Below are 22403 nucleotides of genomic sequence, written 5' to 3'. Positions count from 1 at the left end.
GGGAACAGCTGGTGTTGGGAACACGTGGAGTGCCTGGCTCCCGAATCTATGGAGAGACCCACGTCTTCTCTCTTGTCACCCTGAACTTAGCTCAAGTCTCCAGAAACTGTCTCTTTGCTTTTGCTCTTAACCTCGGGCCCCAGATGTGCTCAAAGATCTGAGGGAGCTCTGTAGCAAGCAACTTCCTGGTGACCAGTTTTGTTTAATACCACAGTCTTCCATGCCTTCCTTCTAGGTAATTTACAGATGGATCTCAGAGAGTATAACAACACACTCTGGTTCAGACCATGTGGAAAAACAGGTCTGGGAATGAGACGACCTTGATTCCATTTTACTTTTGGTGCTGCTGCTTATTAAGACTGTGATCATGTTTGGGCCCTGGTTTTAAAAGTACTCCACAATTAAAGAGAGAATTTTGAAAAAAATCTTTAATTTTGCCATTAGAAAAATAAGTTTGTTTTAGAAAATTCTGGGAAATATCTGTGAGCCCAAACATCATCCATAATACTTCTCAGAGATCATCATTGTCCATATTTTGGTATATACATTTTTTCTTTTTTCTGTGGGTTTTACTAAAAATGTCACCTCCTGTTATAGACATTAAGGCAGTGGAATTTTTGTTACTTTTCAGCTCTAATATGCAAAGGCTAAACAAATAACATTGTTCTCTCTTCAGAAATGATGACCGGGAAATTTTACTGGAGTGTCAAAAAAGAGGGCCATCACTGAAAACATTTTCTTATTTAGCTGCCAAGTTGAATAAAGATCCGTATCAGGTAACTACCCAATTTTTGCATCTTTGTAGTTTTTACAAGTGTTGCTACTATAAATAGATTTAACTTTTGTCATGCTTAAAATATGTAGATATTTATTAGCTAACTTCTTTAACAGTAAGGCTCTTCATGTACAACTGTTAAAAAACTTAGTAAGGGGCAGTTGGCTGGCTCAGTCAGTAGAGCACGTGCCTCTTAATCTCAGGATTGTGAGTTTGAGCCTCACTTTGGGTGTAGAGATTACTTAAGGAAATTAAAATTAAAAAAAAAAAAAAACTTGGTGATTATGGAAGAAGTTTGGAACAATTCTAATCTTTTTTCCTATTGTCTTACCATTTACCTGTTTGAACTCAAGCTGTTTTGTAATGATGTTTGCTTGCTTAAGAAAGTTTAATGTTAAAAAATTAAACCCGTAATCACCTTTAGTATGAAGATAGTTCGTTTTTCCAAACATTACTTCATGTCTTTATTATTGAGGGCTATTTTTTCTTTCTCTAGATGTTTTATGAAAATATTAATCACAGATAAAAAGCTGTTATTGAGATATCTGTAATTAACACTCCTTTAAAATTTTTCAGGTCTCAGAAAGATTCCAGCAGCTAATGAAGCTCTTTGAAAAGTCAAAATGCAGGTAGTTAATGGTTCTGCTACAGGAGACTAGTAAAGTAAATGTTCAATACTGTTACTGTGCAGTTAAGGGCCTGTTAGTCACTGAAGATACGAGTAGTGGGTGAGAAACATCCAGTTGAGTCCCTGCTTCAGTTACAGGTTGGAGGATGATTGCTCATGCAGGATTCTAAGGTCACCTCATCCACAGGGACCTGCTCAGAGTGAAGCCTGCTGCAGTTCAGATCAGCATGGCATCTCTCAACTCTCTCTTGTCTTAAGTGTAATTGACATACCATATTACATTTTTTTTCAACCTTCTGATGGCTGATGAGTCTAAGGTGGAGAGGAAATGCATTTTTTGGTTAATAAAAAATCTTTTATAGATGAAGAAAAATAAAACATTTTTCAATAGCATATATTTCACCGTTAATGAAATCTGTTGTTTTTGTAATTTAATATTTTTCAAATTTTAATTAGTACTAAATACTTTTAGAATGTAGAACATACATCATTCATAAACATGAAATCCACTGTCATCTGAATAGATGACATGATTTACTATGTTAATTTAAATTAATAATGTTCACAGACGTGTTTCCTTAGTTTATTTAAGCCATTCCTGTACAGATTTATTAAGGCAGTAATTATCAGCAGGGTCTTTTTCTGTAAGACCTGAAACAATTGCTTAGATATTTTGGACCTTTACATAAGGAAAATTATAAAGATATGTAACCTATTGCTATTTTTCAATTTATTTGTAATCATAATTATTTGAATACAGAACACCCAATTTCAAATTAATTTCAAATTCATTTCAAATTAAATCTGAATAGAAACTGTATTTGGTTATAGGTCTTAATGTGAAGCGTCCTGAATATTTTTGAGTTTTAAATATATTTCTGGACCCAGTGTAAAGTACTATCTTGAGATAATCTGTTAATTTCAGTATCCTCTCTAAGCAACTTATTTGCTAATGAGATTTTAAGAAGATATTTAGCAGTTTACTGTGATGTTAAAATCCTATTTACATAATTCGGAATGTAAGATTGAGTAATGAAGTATTTAAATGGAAAAAGTTTATTCTTTAAGAACTTTCCTAAATGGCCTGATTGTATTCCAGATTTACTGTGCTTTAAAATTTTCACTGCCTTTAAGAACTTCAGCTGAGGTTTTATTTTACCTGAATATTCTCTTAAAATGTGACTTCCATTCTCTTGTGGAGATAATACACATTCATGAAAGAATTAACTTGTTCCTGGAAGTTATGCTTCTTAGTTCCAATACAAATCTAAAATCTTAATGGCTTTGATATTTGAAATTTTATTTGCTTGCATGATAGCAAAAACCATAGGTTATTTTATTTCTAGCTGTCTCTTAACTATTTCTTTCCATCCTAAGTACTATGGTCTCATTAAATTCTTGTCCAAATCAGAATATAGCAATAAAGTTACCAAACTAATTCTGTAAAAAGCTGGTTCTTAATGCTGATATCTGAGTGAACTCATTTAAAGAACAACACCTTATAAAAGGGTCCTATCAGAAAAATAGAATCATAATGTCAGCATTTTCTTACATTACAGATAAATTGCTGAACTCCTTGGAGTCTTAGTTGATATTGCATACTACACAGAAGCTTGGAATTCCTCATGTTTTAAATGGGGAAGTAGAGGGCAGTTTTATGGCGTATTTGATTACTAGATAAAAAGTCTACATTTACTATTACTCGCTGACTCTTGAATTTCAAGTCAGCATGTTTAGCTTGTTCCAGTCATCAGTCTGATTTGCTCACTTGTTACTGGTCAAGATATTTATTTTTAAACAGAACTTGTTATTAAGATAAAAGCAACAACGAAATGGCATTGAAACTTTAGTTTTGATATTTCAGAGAAACGGCTTTCTTTTCTAGATTTTTCAAAATAATTTTGTAGCATTTTAAACAATTATTTAGTTTGTTTTCATCGATTTTTATTTGCTTTTCTAATTGCCTCTCATTTTGATAAATTGTAAAATAATTTAAATAGTGTATATGTAAATATGTATAATTACAATGATGTAAAATATTTTGTGTGTGTATGTGTGTTTGTGTGTGTACACACACATACATGGCTTTGCCTAGCCAAGGGTTTTTTTTTACATGTATAAAACTTTTTGTATAAAGTTTGCTTTCAATACCAGTAATGTATAAATAAAGCCATGTAAATTCTGTTATATTTTGATTAGAATGTTTCTTTTAGTATGTTTAGATAATGATTAAAAGAAAAAAAAAAGTAGAACTCCTAGGAGACATGGGAGCTGTTTCGAAGTGGTTCTTGGTGGGGGTGTGGCTGGCTGAATGTCTGTGAGTAGATTCATTAGAGAAAACCAGTTGCCTTTGCCTGCTTTCTCACAGCAGGTACTAGTACAGTGAACCAGACCTCTCCTGCAGGTGTCTTCACAGATAAAATCTTGCAGCAAAAAGCCCTTTTGGGTGAAGATTTGGGGAAAACAGGTAAGGATTGACTAGCTTGTGCATTTTTTGTTCACTCCTCCTTCTCCAGACTCATAGGACTGGTGGGTTGCACTGTCGGCCCTAGACTCTAGGAAGTGCCTTAGAAAATTGCCCTTTCTCTCATGGTGTCTGAGAGGGAGCTCTGATCTGAAGGGTTACTTGGTAGATAACAAACTGAAATAATTTACAGTGGTTTTCATAGTGCTGGGACTATTCACCGTAGGGGTTTATCTTCCTCCCTCTCTTTGAACCCCCAACATAGCCCAGAGGGCTGGCCCTCAGCCTTTCCCCGGAGCATACTATCACTCAGAAGAGCCCACACTACTAGGTAAGTGAGTTCACAGGCCAAAGTAAAGTGGTTAAGAGATGCCACTGGTTCAAAAGAAAACTCCCATTACATAAGACCATTAGGCTCTAAAGTTAAGCCCATAAACATTAAAAGAAATAAAGGGAAGACTGTAGCAATGTGATATAAGAATAAGAAATAATGACCCAAGTAGAAACATAAAAACCATAGTATTTAAAATAACATAAATGGAATAAAAAAAGAATGAATACAGCTGAAGAATAAATTAGTGAGTTGGAAAATTGGGAGACCCTCCCAGAAAGAAGCAAAACAAAACAAAACAAAACAAAACAACAAAAAAAAAAGGAAGAAGAAGAAAGCAAACATGGATACAGATTTAAGTGAGATGAAGGACAGAAGTTGATGGGCCAACATTCAAGTAACAAAAGGGGTCCAGGATAAGAAAAAAATTGAAGATTGAAAGGGCCATAAAATACCAAAGAAGAGGAAAGTACCCACGTCTAGACATATACTGAAATTTAAGAGTATTACAGATAATGAGAAAAATCTAAAAAGTTTTCTCATAAAAAAATTTTTTTTCTTGTATAAAGAACAAGAATCAGATTGACCTCAGGCTTTTCAAGAGCAAAACTGGCTGTAAGAAAACCTTCTAAAGTATTGGACCTAAAGTTTTACATCCATTTAAGTTGTTATTCAAATGTGAGAGTCTTAATAAAAACATTAAGATTTACCATTCAGAAGTCCACATTGTAAACATTTTTGGAGAAAATATCAAAAAAGAAGCCCAGGAGATAGTACAAGAGCTAAGCAGTAAGAGTGGTTAGATACCTTGGTAAAGTGTGACTAGGACAAAAAAGAAAAAAAAGGCAGTATATACAAGTATTCACTTTGTGGGACTTTATGGAACTACTACTTTTCTCAGTGCCATACTTTGATTTTTAAAGTTCAACATTTTTAAACTTTTATACCTTCCTAGCTTTAGAGTAAGTTTTGATATTCAGTAGACAAACTCTATCACTTTCTTTCCTCACCATTGTAATGGATATATTTGGCTCCTCACAGTTCCACATATGTGTTAGAATCAGTTTATCAAGTTCCTTAGAATCTACGAATCAATTAATTTGGGAAGAACTGACATCTTTACAATGTTGAATTTTCTAATCCCTGAGCATGGTATATCCCACCATTTATTGAAATTAATTTATTTAAATAATGATGTGTGTGTGTGTGGATGTCTTGCATATTTTTCATTAGAGTTTTCTTAGTGTTTGCTAGTATCTGATCCTATAGTAAATGATTTCATTTTCTTTTTGGTATACAGAAATATACTTGACTAGAGACTTGCTGAACTATCATACATGTGTTAAAAATTTGTCTGTAGATTCTTTTGAATTTTCTGTACGAAATCAGTTTTATGTTTTCCTTTATAATCTTTAAACCTTTTTTTCTTCTATGTAATTTTTTAAAGATTTTTATTTATTTATTTGACAGACAGATCACAAGTAGGCAGAGAGGCAGGCAGAGAGAGGGGGGTATGCAGGCTCCCTGCTGTACAGAGAGCCCTCGATGTGGGTGATCCCAGGACCCTGGGATCATGACCTGAGCCAAAGGCAAAGGCTTTAACCCATTGAGCCACCCAGACTCTTTTACATATTTTTGGCTAAGAACTCTAATACAGTTATATTTAGAATTGATAATAGTGAATGAACGTTCTTGTCTTATTCCTGATCTCATAGTGGAAAAGTATAATTTATCAATATGAGGTTTCCTGTGAATTAAAAAAAAAAATGGATACTCCACAGATTAAGCCATTCCTAAAAGCTTCTTTTTTTAAAAAAAAATCATGAATCGATGTTTATTTCTATTAAAATGTTACTTTATTTTGTAAATGTTAATTGTGTTTTTAAGTATTTAACAGACCTTGTAATCTCAGAATAAACCTAACTTTAATGTGATATATTAGATCCTCTTTATATAATATTAGGTTTGGTTTGCTAATGTTTTGTTTAGGATTTTCTGTTTCGGTGGACGGAGTGAGATTGATCTAAAATTTTTCTTAATGTCATGTTTTGGTATTCAGATTATTATGCTGGCTTCATAAAATGCATTGCAAAGTGTTCTTTTTCTGTTTGTCTGAGAGGTATATGATGATATTGTGAAAGACATGGGCATAAGCCCATTTGCTGGACCTATTTTGCTGTGAAATGAGTTTCTTGAACAGAAAATGCAATAATGGTGAACAGGTATTCCATAATGCCATTCTAAGAATATGAGTGTCTCCCCCTTCATGAATAGTCAGTCTGATGTAATACACCTGCTACTGAGTAGTTGGCTAGTCCATATTTGGACTCAACTTTGACTTTGTGGTTGAGAGGTTAAGCCTTACACAATGGAGGTACCCAAGACAGCTTTGGTGAGAAGTCCATGTTGCTGAGCCCTTACAAAGCTTTCTTTCTTGCCATATGGCCATTTTTACACGAAAGTAAGCACTGGGTTTGCCAGGGAAAGAGACTTGTTTCCAGAATGTATTCTCTTGTCCATCTCATTGTTGAGATTCTCTTCTACAAGTAGATGCCTTTTCTGAGTATTCACATGGGACACTCTGTATAATGTTAGGAGTTCATTCACATTGCTGCTTCCCTAGACTTTGTTCCTATTATGTTCTTTTGAAGTCTTTAACCATCCAGTCAAGCCTTTAACCACTGTCCTTGAGTGGATTCTAGTTTTGGTCCTCTCTCTAAGTGAAGGAGACAACTGTATATATTGTTAAAATTCTATGCCCCTTCCCACCCCCATCCTTGGGGAAATTTTCCCTTTTTCATTCTGTCCTGATTGGACTTGTAATATTACAGCAGTCCCCTTCTGGCTTGTGCTAGCATGTAATGTAGAAATACCTGGAAACCAGGCCTAAGTCTTTTTCTCCTCAGTTAACTGGTTATAAGGAGCCGCACCTGAGGCCATAGGTGTGGATTGAGTGAGGAGAAACAGTATCACATACTGCGTACAGTATTTCGTATTGAAGGAGTCTGAGCTACCTGTTTATGCAGCTTTTATCTTCCAGATCTGCTTCAGCCTGCTTATTTCTATAACATTTCCTCTTAGTGATGAATGCTGCTTTTTGTGCCTAACTGTGGTTGGATAGGTCAGATAAAACCCGGTTAATTTTAGGCAGTTTGGGTCACCTGGTCACTTGATTACCCATGGTCAGGCATTCTGGTTCTAGCAGAGCATAGCTTTGCTGTAAAACACTGGAGGTATGCCCTCTGATTCTCTTATTAAGGCTTACCAGAGACTTCATGCAACATATTTATTAGCTGTAGTCTCTTTAAGTATTATCTGATTTGCTGGGATCCTGAACTGTTTTTGTACTACAGCCTGAACTTGCTGCGGAGCCTTTTCTGTGTTCCCTAGTGAGAACTGACAGCTTTCTGTGTTCCCTGGTGAAAACTGACAGCTTTATGGGTTAATTGTTCAGGGGACCAGTGTAGCACATCAAATGGCCTCTGGAATTCATAAAGGCTTATCAAACATTGTGGGGTTTTGTTTTGTTTTTTGGTTATTTTAGTGTGAAGGACAGCAACATATCTTTCACTTTGCAAGGGATGGACCTCCAGAAGCCACTGAGGTGGCAGGCCCCTTCATTTTGGTGGCGGCTTATAGCCTGTGCTGTGGCTTGCATGGCTTAATTATGAAAGCATCTACCATACTTGCTACCTGTTTATCAGATCCGTAAGCATGTTGTAGCCCAGTATGATGTTTTGGGATGTCAAGACCATCTAGACTTTTGTGGTCTACATGATGACGGAGAACAGGAAAATTGATGTAGCCAGCCTTCATGCAAGGTGGTGACAAGTGTATTGTCTATGATCCATTTTTGAGTTAATTTTTGTGAAGGCTGTAAGGTCTATGTCTAGATTCAGGAAGGCAAAGGAAGGGTTAGGGAAGAGGCATCTGCAAAAACATAATTTGGTGTCAGTGTTCTATTTATCAGTTTGGTGTGGGTTCATGGATGTTCACTTTATTATTAAAAGTAAATTTTTAAAAAGAGCCATGCCCAGTAGAATAATGACAGTGTTCCAAGAGCTGAGGATTAGGATTGATTTGATTCAGTGCACTTGAGGTGTATTTTAAAAATATATATTGAGGGGCCTAAGTCCTGACATTGTGAGAGGAGCTGGTGATAAAAAGATGAATCATTCTTCCTCTGAAGGATCAGCTTCCTGGGAAGACAAATACCCAACTAACCGCGAGAAGTGGTATACTAGTGTGACAAGCAACAAGTTGGGGCAACATAAAGGAAGTGCTGTATGATCTGGTCCTTGAAGGACGCCAAGGCAGAGAAGAGTTGAGGAAGGCATAAGTTCAACTTCTTGTGGGTAAATTACTTTTGAATTTAATTGAAATTTTTGGGTAGGTAATACATTTGTTTGGTTTAAAAATCAAGAAGATATCAAATGTATCCCTCTGAGTCTTGCTTCTGTGTTTTTCTTTGTCCACCCTATGAGGGAAATCTCTATTAATTTCTTGTGTATATTTTCACTACGACCGTATGCATTTTCATTTTGTATTTTTTCCCTTTTCTTACAAAAAGATAACACATCTTTTAGAGTTATGCACCTTGCTATTTTCATTTCATAATATATGATGAAGAATGTTCCATATCTGTACATTTTCTTTTTCTTTTGTATAGCTGGAACTATATCAGTGTGTGCTTTTGTATAGCTGGAAGTACACCATTGTGTGAATTTATCATAGTTATTTAACCAGTTCCCTGTTGATGGACATGCTGGTGTTTCCTGTCTTCTGCAGATGCAAACAATAGTGTAATGAGTCACTTCATACACATCATTTCATACATGTACAAGCATACCTGTAAATTCTTAAGGTTATATAGTTAAGAACCAAAGTAGTAAGTTAAATTAGGTTCATGAGCACACATCCTGGGAGAGACACCTGGCTGAAGGTGGTGAGAGAAAAGCACTATGTTTATTAAGCAGTGGTATCTCCTAAATATGAGATGGTTATCTCTGCATCTTATATATTCATTAATCTGAGGTTGGCATTGTCATTGAACTTTTTCCTTCCTCCCTTCCTTCCTTCCTTCCTTTTTTTGTCATAGACTGTTTTGACACGTGGAAGGTGGGATCTAATTTCATGCTCCTTAGAACTACCTTTTAAAAAGCACTGAGAAAATAAATGGTAAATGGTAATAGAATTTGAAGATGAATATTAAAAACTTTAAAATCCTTACTGGCAAGTTTTAAAGAGATCATTTATGAAATGACTCTTCCCAAAAATGCCCTGATAATTGAAGTCAGATTTTTTTTTTTTTTTTTTTTTTTTTTTTTTTTTTTTACTCACATAGGATTAAAATACAAAAGATGTTTGAGGCATCCTCATTTGTCAAATTTGTTTCTTCGCTGAAGCAAAGTGTATGTGGTAAGAAAGTATAAAACTCTTTAAAAAGGAAAAACATAGGGTGCCTGGGTGGCTCAGTGGACTAAAGCCTCTGCCTTTGGCTCAGGTCAATGATCCCAGGGTCTTGGGATCGAGTCCCATGTCGGGCTTCTTGCTCAGCGGGGAGTCTGCTTCTCCCTCTGCCTCTGCCTGCCACTGCCTGCTTGTGCTGTCTCTCTCTCTCTGACAAATAAATAAATAATAAAAATAAAATCTTTTAAAAAACCCCCAAAACTAAATATGTGAAAATAGAATAGTTAGATGATATTTAGAAACAATCAGTAATTTTATGTAGTTTCAAAAAAATTTTTTAAAAGATTTATTTATTTGAGAGAGAGAACATGGGGGAGAGAGAGGGATAGGAAGCAGATCTCCAACAGACTTCCCACTGAGCTTGGAGACTGACTCAGGGCTCAAGTCTATGACCCTGAGATCATGATCTGAGCTGAAATCAAGAGTTCAGTGCTCAACTGAGTCACCCAGGTGCCCCAAGTGTCAGACTCTTGATCTCAGCTGAAGTCTTGATCTCAGAGTTATGAGTTTAAGCCCCACGTTGGGCTCCATGCTGGCCTCCTACTTTTAAAAAAATATGCATAGGAGCCCTGATTTGAAGTCATCATTGGGTTCCAATGATACCTTTGCTGTCACCCCCTCTAAGATGGCAGTAAGACTGCTTGAGATGTGACTAATGTAGATGTTACAAGACTGGGAGTTAGGAGACCTAGTCTCTGTCTGCACTGGGCAAGTCATTTGACCTTCTGGAATTCAGATACTTTCTCCACAAAAATCTGACATAGCTTTCTAAGGCTTTCAGATTACCTACTGAAAATTCCTGAGCTGCCTGTTTCAGCCTAATAGAGTATTGCTAGAACAATTAATTTACAGACATGTGCAGCCCCCTCTCGGTCTATTGATCTCTTTTTGAGCTGTTTCTACTTTCAGCCTAACATGATTTGCAAGAACACTTTGGGTTTGTCACTCCATTGTTACTCGTTCACATTTGATGAGGCAAGATTCACCCCAGGCAGCTGTCAAACGAAGTTGGACATGACCCATTGATCTGTGACATGGATTCCCAGAGCAATCAGTTGGAAGAAGTGTACCCAAAACTCAAATCACTGTAATCATCCACAAATAAAAAAGGAAAATTCTCATTTATTTCACTTTTCATTTCTAAATATGATATACCAGGAGAGGCTCAGTCATGGTATCAGAAAAAAATACTACAAGAGAATTGCAAAGCCGCAAAGGATATTTTGACCTCCAGGGAGAAGTAGGTTAGACTCTATTGATCAAAATTACTGTGCTCATTCTGGATTTTGCCCCAGAATCAGAGCTGATCAGAGCTTTTATATCTGCAACCAGCAGCAATTGTTCTCTAATTAGCCACTCATGGTCCAACTTTAAGGTTCTTTGAGCCTGATTGTTACTATTTTTTTTTTTTGACCACCCATAAGGTAAGTCATAAATATGTGGACTTTCTTGTTTATGAGAAATAGAGGAAATCCCTATGGGTATAGAAAGAAAAGATCTAAAATGAAATTCAGGAAAGGAGCTCCAGTTTTTACATGGGAGATGCTAAATTAGTATTTGATAATGGAATTCAAGAATATTTCTAGGACCTATAGTCGTTATTGGTAAAAAGTAGTTACTTTTAAGAAACATGGGAATATTTAAGGATTTTGCTCTTGCATGCCAATATGCATGATTGTAGTTCTGTTTTTCATGTTGGCCTAGTTTTCCTTTACTTCCTATTTAAAGGTAATAATTATCAGGTTTTAAATCGATAGTGGCAATAAGGAGCATTAAATGGTTTAGGACTTCCGAGTAGAGAATAAGTTAATGAAATGTTAGCTTTCTCATTGCAGGGTTTTTATATAAAATAGAAGATCTAGGTTTTTTTGTAAGTGCTAAAGGAATTATTATTTTTAAATATTTTATTTATTTGAGAGAGCGAGCAAGTAAGAGAGGGCAGAAGGTCAGAAGGAGAAGCAGACTCCCTGCGGAGCTGGGAGCCTGATGTGGGACTTGATCCCAGGACTCCAGGATTATGACCAGAGCCGAAGACAGTCACTTAACCAACTGAGCCACCCAGGTGCCCTAAAGAAATTATTTAATAAAGAATAATGTCCAGAAATTTTTAAAGGAGTAAGAAAGACCTAAACTCTTTGAGAAGGTAAAGCTTAATAAATTATTGCTTCAGTTAATGAAGAATAAGTCCAAAATTTTAATATCATTTTTTTATTTGCAAGTACTACATGTGACTACATTCCTAATTTTTGAATTTGAAGCAATTTTCAAGTACATAGAATAAAATATAAAAGTCTCATTAATACCCCTCCCAAATTCTGAGATACCTACTATTTAAATTTTATTTTAAAAAATTATGTATGAATATGTATGCATATACAAGTAAAACAATTTTTTTAAAAACATTTTTGGGGGGCGCCTGGGTGGCTCAGTGGGCTAAAGCCTCTGCCTTCGGCGCAGGTCATGATCTCAGGGTCTTGGGATCAAGCCCTGCATCAGGCTCTCTGCTCAGCAAGGAGCCTGCTTCCTCTTCTCTGCCTGCTTGTCTGCCTACTTGTGATCTCCATCTGTCAAATAAATAAATAAAATCTTTAAAAAAAATTTTTTTAAAAGATTTTATTTACTTGAGAGACAGTAAGACCAAGAGAGATCAGAGATGGAGAGGCAGAGGGAGAAGTGGACTCCCCACTGAGCAAAGAGCCTGATTCGGGGTTCGATCCCAGGACCCTGAGATCATGACCTGAGCCAAAGGCAGAGGCTTAACCGACTGAGCCACCCAGGCACCCCTACAAGTTAAAATTTACATAAATATCTACATTAGGTAAAAATCTCTCATGCTTGCTTTGAAGAGTATTCTTTTTCCCTTTCCTTTTTTGCCTCTTTTTGCCCCTCTACGTTCATAACCTCCTGTAGACCTCCAGTAACCTATGTTAACTTCCTGGTGTGTGCCCTGTATTTTTTTTCTCTGTGCTCATATAGTTACATGTGTATACCTCATATACATATGCATGCATATATATTTACATTTATAGCATTTTATTTTATTCTGATATAAAATTTCACATTGAATCTATGGATCAATTAATTTGGGGGAGAATTGACATCTTTACAAATACTGTTTTCCAATTCCTGAGCATGATATATCTCACAATTAATTTATATAAATAGGGGAGTTTGTGTACGTGTATTTGGCATTATGTCTCTTCTTGAAACGCTGTCCTTTGGTTTCAGTGACACTGTACTCATGGTCCCCCTCCTCCACTTTGGCCATTTCTCATTTTTATTTGTAAACTTACTTTCCTATGCTGTTTCTTAATGTTCTGTCATTGGCTCACTTTGTCTTTCCCTAAGTGACTTCTGTCTATTCAGTGATTATTCATAAATGTTTAAATGTTTATCTCTAGTTTGTACCTTTCATTGTTGTTTTTATTCTCTAGACCCAAATGCCTTCTGGACATTTTCACTTTTGCCATTCAGCTTTGTTGGATAAATCTAAAAACTTTTTTAATTATAATTTTTGGCACTGATGTGCTTAGAAAAATCTTGCTGTACTTCAAAGTTATAAAATGTTATATTTTGTTCTAATACTTTTGTGGTTGACTTTTACATTTAATACTTTATTCCACCTGGGATTTATTTTATGTCTGAAGAGATAACTAGGGAAAATGTAATGATTCTATGTTTTTTCTCTTGTATTTTTTTTGAAGATTGATTTATTCATTTGAGAGAGAGACAGAGTGGGGAAGGGGTTGAGGGAGAGGGAGAGAAAGAATCTCCAGCAGACTCCTGGCTGAGCACAGAGCCTGACATGGGGCTTGATCGCACAACCCTACAGCCCTAGATCATGACCTGAGCAGAAACCAGGAGTCAGACTCTCAACTGACTGAGCTACTCAGGCTCCCCTCTCTTGTTTTTATGAGTTGATATTCATCTATTCTTTTTCACCATTTGTCCATTTTATAGGTCAGTGAGAGTACTTATTGACTAAGTATTGTGAGGGCTGGACGAAGTATATCTTGTTCATTGTTGGATTCCCTGGCATTTAGGACAATGCCTAGGTGATAGTAAGATTTAGAAATATTATTTAATGAATGAATTATGGAAGGGGAAAATTCTTTCATTACTGGTTGTAACTTAGTAATGCTTTCCTGCTTTTTCTCTATATATCTTTAATATCAGGAAATCTTCTGCATCTTAGAAGTCTTTAACCAATCAAACATTTTAATCTCATCGAACTTTGAAAAACATTATTTTTCCCTTCAGAGTAAACCAAATAACTTATTCATGACAGCTATGCTTTGATTCTTTTCTAGATCACAAGCTTACTAGAGAAGCAGTTTATATTCACTTTTCTTCTAAGTTAACAAAGCTTTTATGAAAACATGCTGTTGCAGATGTGGCTTTGTGGATATAATCACATGTCTGTTACTGTTTCTGTGTCTGCTTAATTTTTACTGCTATGCTGTGCCTGTTCCAGAGAGTTTATTTGGCTGATTTGTTTTCTTTACTTGCAATGGGAGTTATGTATAATACATAATGAGGATCTACTTGGTTTTTTTTCTTGATGATTATCTCAGCAATAAGGTCAAGGAACTGAATTAAAATGGAACGACAATTCATCCCACTATTATTTAATGATACCTTCTGTGTGCAAAGAACAAAATGCTGTGGAATATGTCTCTGTCTGCAAAGAGTGTATCTTTCCACAAAAAGGTACAGAAAACACAGCCATCACAAAACTCCTGTTAGGCACAATGTCACATGAGTGGTATAAACAATAGTGTGGGCATTCAAGAATGGGAAAAATCACTCTGACTTGGGATGGCTAGGGAAAACTTCCTGGGGAAGTTGAGACTTAGTTAAGGTCATATAGGATGTCTGGTTAATGGTGCATCTCATGTGGTAGAAAAATGAACACAGTTTGTGATGGAATGCATTGTACAAATGTGAGAGCTATTGCATACAGTGGAATGATAGTCCACCTTGTGTGGGAGAGGAGAGGGTAGGCAGGAAATTGGATCAGATTGTGCACTGTCTTTGGTTTTTTGTTTTTTGTTTTTTGTTTTTGTTTTCCAAAAACATATTCTTGGGAAGTATCCTATTTCATCATGCATGGGCCATAAATATTGAGGCTGGAAGATCCTTCATAGCTTTGCTGACATGAAAAAAGAACCTGGTTTATTGATGAGCCTGTGTCTTTGTATATTATGTCTATGAGTGCTATTAACTTCAGTGTTTTCTGTATGTTTCAGACATTAGTCTCATACCATGGGGGACTGGAATTTATTGGGTGGCATCCTAGAGGAAGTTCACTCTCACTCAACTATAGTGGGGAAAATCTGGCTGACCATTCTCTTCATTTTCCGAATGCTGGTACTTGGTGTGGCTGCTGAAGATGTCTGGGATGATGAACAGTCAGCATTTGCCTGCAATACCCAGCAGCCCGGTTGCAACAATATCTGTTATGATGATGCTTTCCCTATCTCTTTGATCAGGTTCTGGGTTTTACAGATCATTTTTGTGTCTTCTCCTTCTCTGGTGTATATGGGCCATGCACTTTATAGACTCAGGGCTTTTGAGAAGGAGAGGCAGAAGAAAAAGTCACACCTCCGAGTCCAGATGGAGAATCCAGAGCTTGAATTGGAGGAGCAACAAAGGATAGATAGAGAGCTGAAGAGATTAGAGGAGCAGAAGAGAGTCCATAAAGTCCCTCTGAAAGGATGTCTGTTGCGTACTTATGTCTTACACATCTTGACAAGATCTGTGATGGAAGTAGGGTTCATGATAGGCCAGTATATTCTCTATGGGTTTCAAATGCATCCCCTTTACAGATGCACTCAACCTCCTTGCCCTAATGCAGTGGATTGCTTTGTATCCAGGCCCACAGAGAAGACAATTTTCATGCTCTTTATGCACAGCATTGCAGCCATATCTTTGTTCCTCAATGTACTGGAAATATTTCATCTTGGAATCAGGAAAATTATGAGGGTACTTTATGAGAAATCCAGCAATGAGGGCATTGAGAATGAAAGTGGCACCCCATTCCATTTGAAAAAATATTCAGTGGCCCAGGAGTGTATAATTTGCTCTCCCTTGCCTAAAAGAATCTCTCTACTTCAAGCCAACAATCAACAGCAAGTCATTCGAGTCAGTGTGCCAAAGTCTAAAACCATGTGGCAAAGCTCACAGCCCATGCAACTTAAAGTAGACCCTTGCTGTGTTAAAAAAGAGTGGGCTGAGAAGGATCAGCACAGTGGACAGCTCCATGTCCACAGCCCTTGTCCCTGGGATGATGGCGCTCAAAGTCAGCACCCTGGACAGCACACACACCTTTCCTTTGTGCGGCAAAACGGCAACTCCCACTCCTGGCTAGGGACAGAGATAGCTCCTAGACACTGCCCATCCTATGCAACAGGAGCCTGGGAACAGTCCCAGGATCAACGAACCTCAGGAGACCCTCTCACAGATTTGCACAGTTACTGTAGAGACAGCGATAACAGTGTGAGAAAGAGTGGGGTCTGGACAGACAGATCTCACCCGGGCAGTCGCAAGGCCAGCTTTCTGTCCAGATTGCTGTCTGAAAAGGGACAGTTGCACAGTGACTCAGGAAGCTCCAGTTCTCGGAATAGCTCTTGCTTGGACCTTCTGCACCGGGAAAATAGCCCCTCGCCTCTGCCTTCAGCCACTGGGTATAGAACATCAATGGTAAGTAAAGACAGGCAGTCTGACTGAACACAGAACTATTGCAAGAGGTTTTCCACCCTGACTACTTCTCAGCCTTTGCTTTCCAGCTTCCTGGTGTGTATATATATGTGTATTAAGAGAGGGAGAGGTGGTGAGGGAGGTTACTTTATGGAGTTATGGAGTTAAATCCATATGGATTTATATTATATTAATATATATTATTAATATATAATATAATATATAATATATTAATACATAATAATATTAATATTATATTAATATAATATAATATAATTAATATAATAATTATATTATATTAACTCCAGTTTATGGAGTTAAATCCTGTCATTCAATAACATTCAGTTAAATTCAATTCATGAAATGGATTTACTGAAAACCTACTTTATATCCCTCAGTCTTGTAAGTGCTGGGTTTATAAATGGATAAAATATTGTCTCTGCCATCCAAAGGGCTCAGAGTCCGGGTGGGAAAGTTAGGTAAGCAGACAAATGTCATCAAGTGTAAGGTGCCATATTAGAAGGGGTGGGCAGGCAAAGAAAGGAGTGGTCAATTCTTTATGGATGGGTCAGGAAAAGCTTCATAGTTGAGGTTACTTTTGAATTGAGTCTTAAAAAGATGTGGTAAGTTTCTCAAGACCTAGGAGGACTGGGGTACATGGAAGAAGGCTAACCCAGTACAGGGAGCAGCACAGACAAAGGCTGAGAGGTGTGACACAGCAGGGCTGTCTGGGGAGCTATGTGTGGCTGGGGCACTGGTAAGTAGGAAGTCTATGGAGAGGAAATGCTGGAGAAGAGGCCATGGAGGTCTTATGGGAAGGCAGTGGAGAATCCATAGAGGGTGTGCTGTGGAGAAGTGATGGGATCAGAGTTACATTTTAGAAAGCTCTGTCACAGTGTGGAAAATGGATCAGAAGAGGGATCATTTGTAACTTTGAATTGCCCTTGTCTCACTAAGGAAGGAGGATGTGCTCCATTGTTTTAATAGCTCTGGCATTTAAAAGTCATATACAAATATTTGGTGGTATATTTCACAAAGACCGAAATCAATATTGTATTGATTTTAATTCTGTTTTCTGAAAAGCCAGTGTGGAATAAACATTTCCTGCTCATTGTTTACACACAATGGATATTTACTGTGGACTTTTCTCAATTCTAGAAAAAAGAATGACACTTGCTTTATCCACTGCTCCTAACAGCTTTTTTCCATTAAAAAGAAACTCCTCCAAGTTTGGAGGGGGAACTTCCTAGTTGAGCTCACACACTTGCTTTCTCCTGTTAATAATAATGATTAAATCTATGATGATTGAATCTCTACCCCAGTTTCATATCTCCTGTGAGATTAGAGATATTTTGTTACTGCACTAAAGCCATATCTTGAGGAAGAATCACCCTTCCTAGATTTTTCCTATAATACTTCTTTCAAACTGATACTCTTTTCTTGTCATGACCAGTCATCTAACCAGGAGACTATGTTTAGGATCAGACTGTGGCTACTTAGAAACCCACACCAAACTACAGCAGGTTTTTCGACCCTGGCTATGAGTTAGAGTCATCTGAGGGCTTTAATAAATCTTTGTGTCCAGGACCCATCCAATTCCAATCAAACCAGAATCTCAGGGGGTGGGATGCACATCAGGATATTTAAATAAATTCTACCCATAATGTGGGGCTCAAACTTGTAAACCCAAGATCAGGAGGCACATGCTCTGACTGACCCAGCTAGGTGCCCCTGGGATTAGTATTTTTTTTTTTTAAAGATTTATTTATTAGAGAGACAGAGACCAGGGTTGGGAGGAGCAGAGGGAGTGGAAGAGAGAGAATCTCCAGCAGGCTCCATGCTGAGAGCAAGGAGCCTGATGTGCTGCTTGATCCCACAACTCTGAGATGCTGAGATCCTGAGCTGAGCTGAAACTGAGTCACCGCTCAACCGACTGAGCCACCTAGGTACCCCTGGGATTGGTACTTTTTAAACTCACCTGGTGATTATGATGTGCAGCCAATGTGGAGATTCAGTATTTTAGAGTAACCTTGCCAGGGGTTACTGCTTTTACCAACATTTGTGAAGTCAGCAAGACAGTTTTAATCATTTTCCCTTTCTTGTACCTCCTTCCATGTGAGAGGAGTCTTCGAATTGTCAGAGAATTGAGGGAGAGACGGTAGTGTTTAGGTGAGGTAGATTTTTTTTTTTTAAAGAATTTTTTTATTTATTTGATAGAGAGATCACAAGTAGGTAGAGAGGGAGGCAGAGAGAGAGGGGGAAGCAGGCTCTCTGCTGAGCAGAAGAAATAGAAGAGAAGAAATAGATGGCTTGTCCGAAGTCATACAGTTAGGATGTGGTGAAGCACAGTTCTTGGACGTAGCAGGGACATAAGTTAATATTTATTGGTTGAGTGAATGAGCTGGAATTTTATTCCAAGCCTGTCTGATTCAACCTGAGCTCCTTCTATACCTCATTACTGCTTCTAGCTCTCTCTGCACAAGGCAGCCTAAGTTTAGAAGAGTTTTAGGATCAAGGATAGATTATTACAAAATGGAATATTCCACATTTGGATCCCTTTTCTCTTCCACATTATAAAATAACCCAAAATCTGGCTAATTGTAGAAGGAACAAAGATGGAGCTTTGGAAAAGGCTGACTGACAGTTTTAGACCTGGATTTTGGACAAAAACAATAACTGGAGGAGGATAAATAGATGGCAGATGGGATTCATATCTTTCAGGGAATAGAACCTCTTCCATGGTCATTCATCTCTGGGTCAGCCTAGGGAGAATTGTCCTCAGCGGGTTTTGATTGGACCCCTGGTATTTGTGACATACACAGAGTCCCAGGTAGGTGGACAGGACTGACTTTTGCAAGCCCTTTGAGTCTATTTTGTTTTGTTTCTCTTGTTTTGTATTTCTTTCAGAACATGCTTCTAGAACTTTCATCTATTATGAAAAAATAATTCATGCGTGGGGCCAGAAAAATGGACCGAGGAGCAGCTGGCATCTGTGGGAGAAAAGTTGCACTTTTTGTTAGCTCAAACTGTGAGAAGAACTGTGGAAACCATTCCCTCCACAGAGACACCCACTGGGCAATGGGTGTGTACAGGGTGCCCCCAGCTGGGCCCACCTGCACAGGAGACCCTCCTCTGATGGGGCTGGATGGACCTCTCACTGCCCCACCTGGCCTCACCACTGGCGCTATGTCAGGCAGGAGGAGGCAGGGAGGAAGTGTGCACCAGGAGAGAAAATCTCGGGGTAAGAGCTGCTGCCACTCTGAGGGGAGAAGGCTTGAGAAATGGCTATCCTTCCCCAACCTAGCAGCCTGGTGGGACTTAGTGCCCTGCTCGCTGCAGAGAGGACCCCTGCACTGCGGTGGCACAGCAGCAGTTGGGACCATTGGATAGAGGTATTGATCAATAGATAGATAGAGGGATTGATCAATCGATTGATTGATCTCCTATTGGTTCCATCTCTCTGGAGGACCCTGATACACTGGGGACTGCCTGGGATGCTGCGGAAGGGAGCCCAGCATTGGATGGGGCTGGGCTGTGCTTCTAGCCCAAATGGCTACTGAGTCTTCTCTGTCCCCATACTTTGCAGAGGTGGCAATGAGGTGTGGAGATATGAAGAGGCATGAGCTGTTCCACAGTGAGTTGGTAGAAGAGCCAGTGAAGACCAGGTGGATGAAAATGATGCTGGGGCCAAGTCCAAGTGGGTACCACCAAGGGGCACACCAGATTCCAGGTGCTTAAGATGCATCAGCTCTACCTCGTACAGCTGTGGAAGATTATTGTTGATCCCCACTTTATAGATCAGAGGAGGCTCAAAGAGACTGAGTAACTTGCCCCACAGCTAAAGGTCGCATGGCTGAAGTGTCTGCTCTACAGCTGAATACAAACCCGGATCCCGCTGCTCCAAGACTCGGGTTCCTGCCAGGAAGCGTTGAAGCCATGCTCTCCCTGGCCGTGACAATCCTCAGCCCCTGGGCAACAATTTATTTGCATAGCTGCCTGTCCAACTAGCCTATGGAAGCTATAAGGATAAGGGCTGTGCGTTTTAAATCTTGGATGCCCAGCTTTCAGCACAGTGTTGGTTGAATGAATGTTTGTTTCTGTATGGATGCCAAAGACAATATATGACCTTTTGCTTTCAACTCTCCCGTCTGTTCCTTATTTGCAGGTGTTCTGTCACGTCCTGTCAATAGGGTTATTATGAGAGACTCTTTAAGAAGCCTGTATGGCAGCATTTTTTCCCCTTTAAAATTCCTTTGTCCTCAGAAGCCTTGACAGGGTCATCAACTATACAGCACAAAGAGAAGTTAAAAAACATGTTAAAGGGTGAGTGTAAAACGTGATGCTTCCAGTATATGCTGGCGTGCTTCTGACGGATTCCATCTGTTGCTTTAGGGTGAGGATCACTGCCACAGGGAGGCACTTGTCTTCAAGGGAGAAGAGTAAACCTCAGCCATGAAGAACCAGTAATGCCTCCTCCTGGCTGAGCAGGCCAGCGGCAGGTGTATGTTGGGATCTGTAGGAGCCAGAAGTATGAGGATAGAAGGTATCATGTTCTCGAATCAAATGAAAGGAAAGACACTTACATATTGGGATGTGGGATGAGTGGCTTTCCCCATCTCTCTGAAAAGCGAAGGTGCTCAATGGGGACAATTGGAAACCCACTCCACTCGGAGCCCTATCACAAGGCGGGTGTTAAACATTGAATACAGTCTTGCCAGTGCATCCTACTTGAGGGGGGAGGGTGATGGGTCGGAGAAGAGTGAAAAATTCTAGAGCTGTTTGAAACAACAGCTTAGTTGTTCCCAAATAGATACAACAAAACCGTTGGCAGGGACTGGTGTAGGGATAACCAATCTGGGAGTCCTCACTGTACCCTGGAAGTAGATACAGATCCCTCCGAAGATGCACATTCGAAGGAAAGAGGATGGCTGCTGCCCATCTGGGGCAGGACAGTGTTTGAATGCCCCTCTTCTGCAGACGGTGATTTTATTCTGTTTCAAACTGTGATTGTTACTCCCACTACAAGTGCAAGTGGGAAGGTCAAAGTAGCGAATGACTGTCAGGTTTCTCTTGTTCCTTTCTTCCCTTCCCTTCCCTCCCTTCCCTTCCACTTCCTCCTTCCCTCCTTTCTGTCCTTCCTACTCTGCTTCCTTCCTTTCCTCCCTCCCTTTCTCTTTCTTTTTTTCTCTTTTTTTTAAGATTTTTTTCCCTCTTCTTTTCTTTTCTTTTCTTTCTTTCTTTCTTTCTTTCTTTCTTTCTTTCTTTCTTTCTTTTGACAGGAAGAGAGACACAGTGAGAGAGGGAACACAAGCAGAGGGAGTGGGAGAGGGAGAGGCAGGCTTCCCTCCGAGCAGGGAGCCCAATGTGGGGCTCAATCCGGGACCCTGGGATCATGACCTGAGCCGAAGGCAGACGCTTAACACCTGAGCCACCCAGGGGCCCCTCTTTCTTTTTTAAAGATTTATTTATTTATTTATTTGAGAGACCACGTGAGCATGCACACATGATGAGGGGAGAGGAGCAGAGGGAGAGAGAAACCTGAGCAGTCTTGGAGCTGAGCACAGAGCCCGATACTGGGCTTGACCCCACAACCCGGCTGAAATCAAGAGTTGGATGTCTAACCGACAGTGTCACCCAGATGCCCCTAAATGACCAGGTTTTCTTAGTAGAAAAATTTGGGACTAAGACCCACCTGCTTTTTCAGAATGGATTGAATAATTTCATATCTTCAGGCAAAGGACTGTATTTGACCTCTCATACCTACAATGTTAAGACTGTATTGTTTCGCTAACAGTTGCTAAACCCATTATATGCTCCCTGGAAGCCCTTCTTGGCTCAGTAGGGTGCTCAGGCAGTGGAATTCAGTACCTTTTAGTTTTCTCATCTGGCAGATGGGGGGAGGCCAGGCACTTCCTGTAGCTCAGATCTCAGCAGCTCTTCAGATATCATGAGAACGTATTATTTATGGCCTCTTCGACAGCTTAGCCAGACCATCCCAGTCCAGTGTTAACTCTTGGTCATGTAGCCTGCCTGCCCT

General features: G+C 38.9%; 2 protein-coding genes across 2 annotated transcripts in view; both read left to right on the top strand.

Moving 5' to 3' along the window:
• CASP8AP2 (caspase 8 associated protein 2) overlaps positions 1-4483 on the top strand; it is a 37428-nt gene extending 32945 nt beyond the window's left edge. The window contains exons 9-11 of the mRNA XM_080806719.1: positions 677-776; positions 1352-1404; positions 3772-4483. Of these exons, the coding sequence (XP_080662845.1) occupies positions 677-776; positions 1352-1404; positions 3772-3781 (163 nt within the window). The 3' untranslated portion in view covers positions 3782-4483. The remainder of the gene's footprint in view (positions 1-676; positions 777-1351; positions 1405-3771) is intronic.
• On the top strand, positions 3781-20503 carry GJA10 (gap junction protein alpha 10). The gene is made up of 4 exons (XM_080806720.1): positions 3781-3870; positions 14917-16369; positions 19274-19607; positions 19953-20503. The coding sequence occupies exons 2-3, from the start codon at positions 14933-14935 to the stop codon at positions 19310-19312; spliced, it is 1476 nt and encodes a 491-aa protein (XP_080662846.1). The 5' UTR covers positions 3781-3870; positions 14917-14932; the 3' UTR covers positions 19313-19607; positions 19953-20503.
• Positions 20504-22403: the final 1900 nt, after the last annotated feature.

The sequence above is a fragment of the Martes martes genome (assembly GCF_963455335.1).
Source record: "Martes martes genome assembly, chromosome: 6".
Taxonomy (NCBI): domain Eukaryota; kingdom Metazoa; phylum Chordata; class Mammalia; order Carnivora; family Mustelidae; genus Martes; species Martes martes.
The sequence above is the reverse complement of the archived record's forward strand: the minus strand, read 5'-3'. Positions and strand labels throughout refer to the sequence as shown.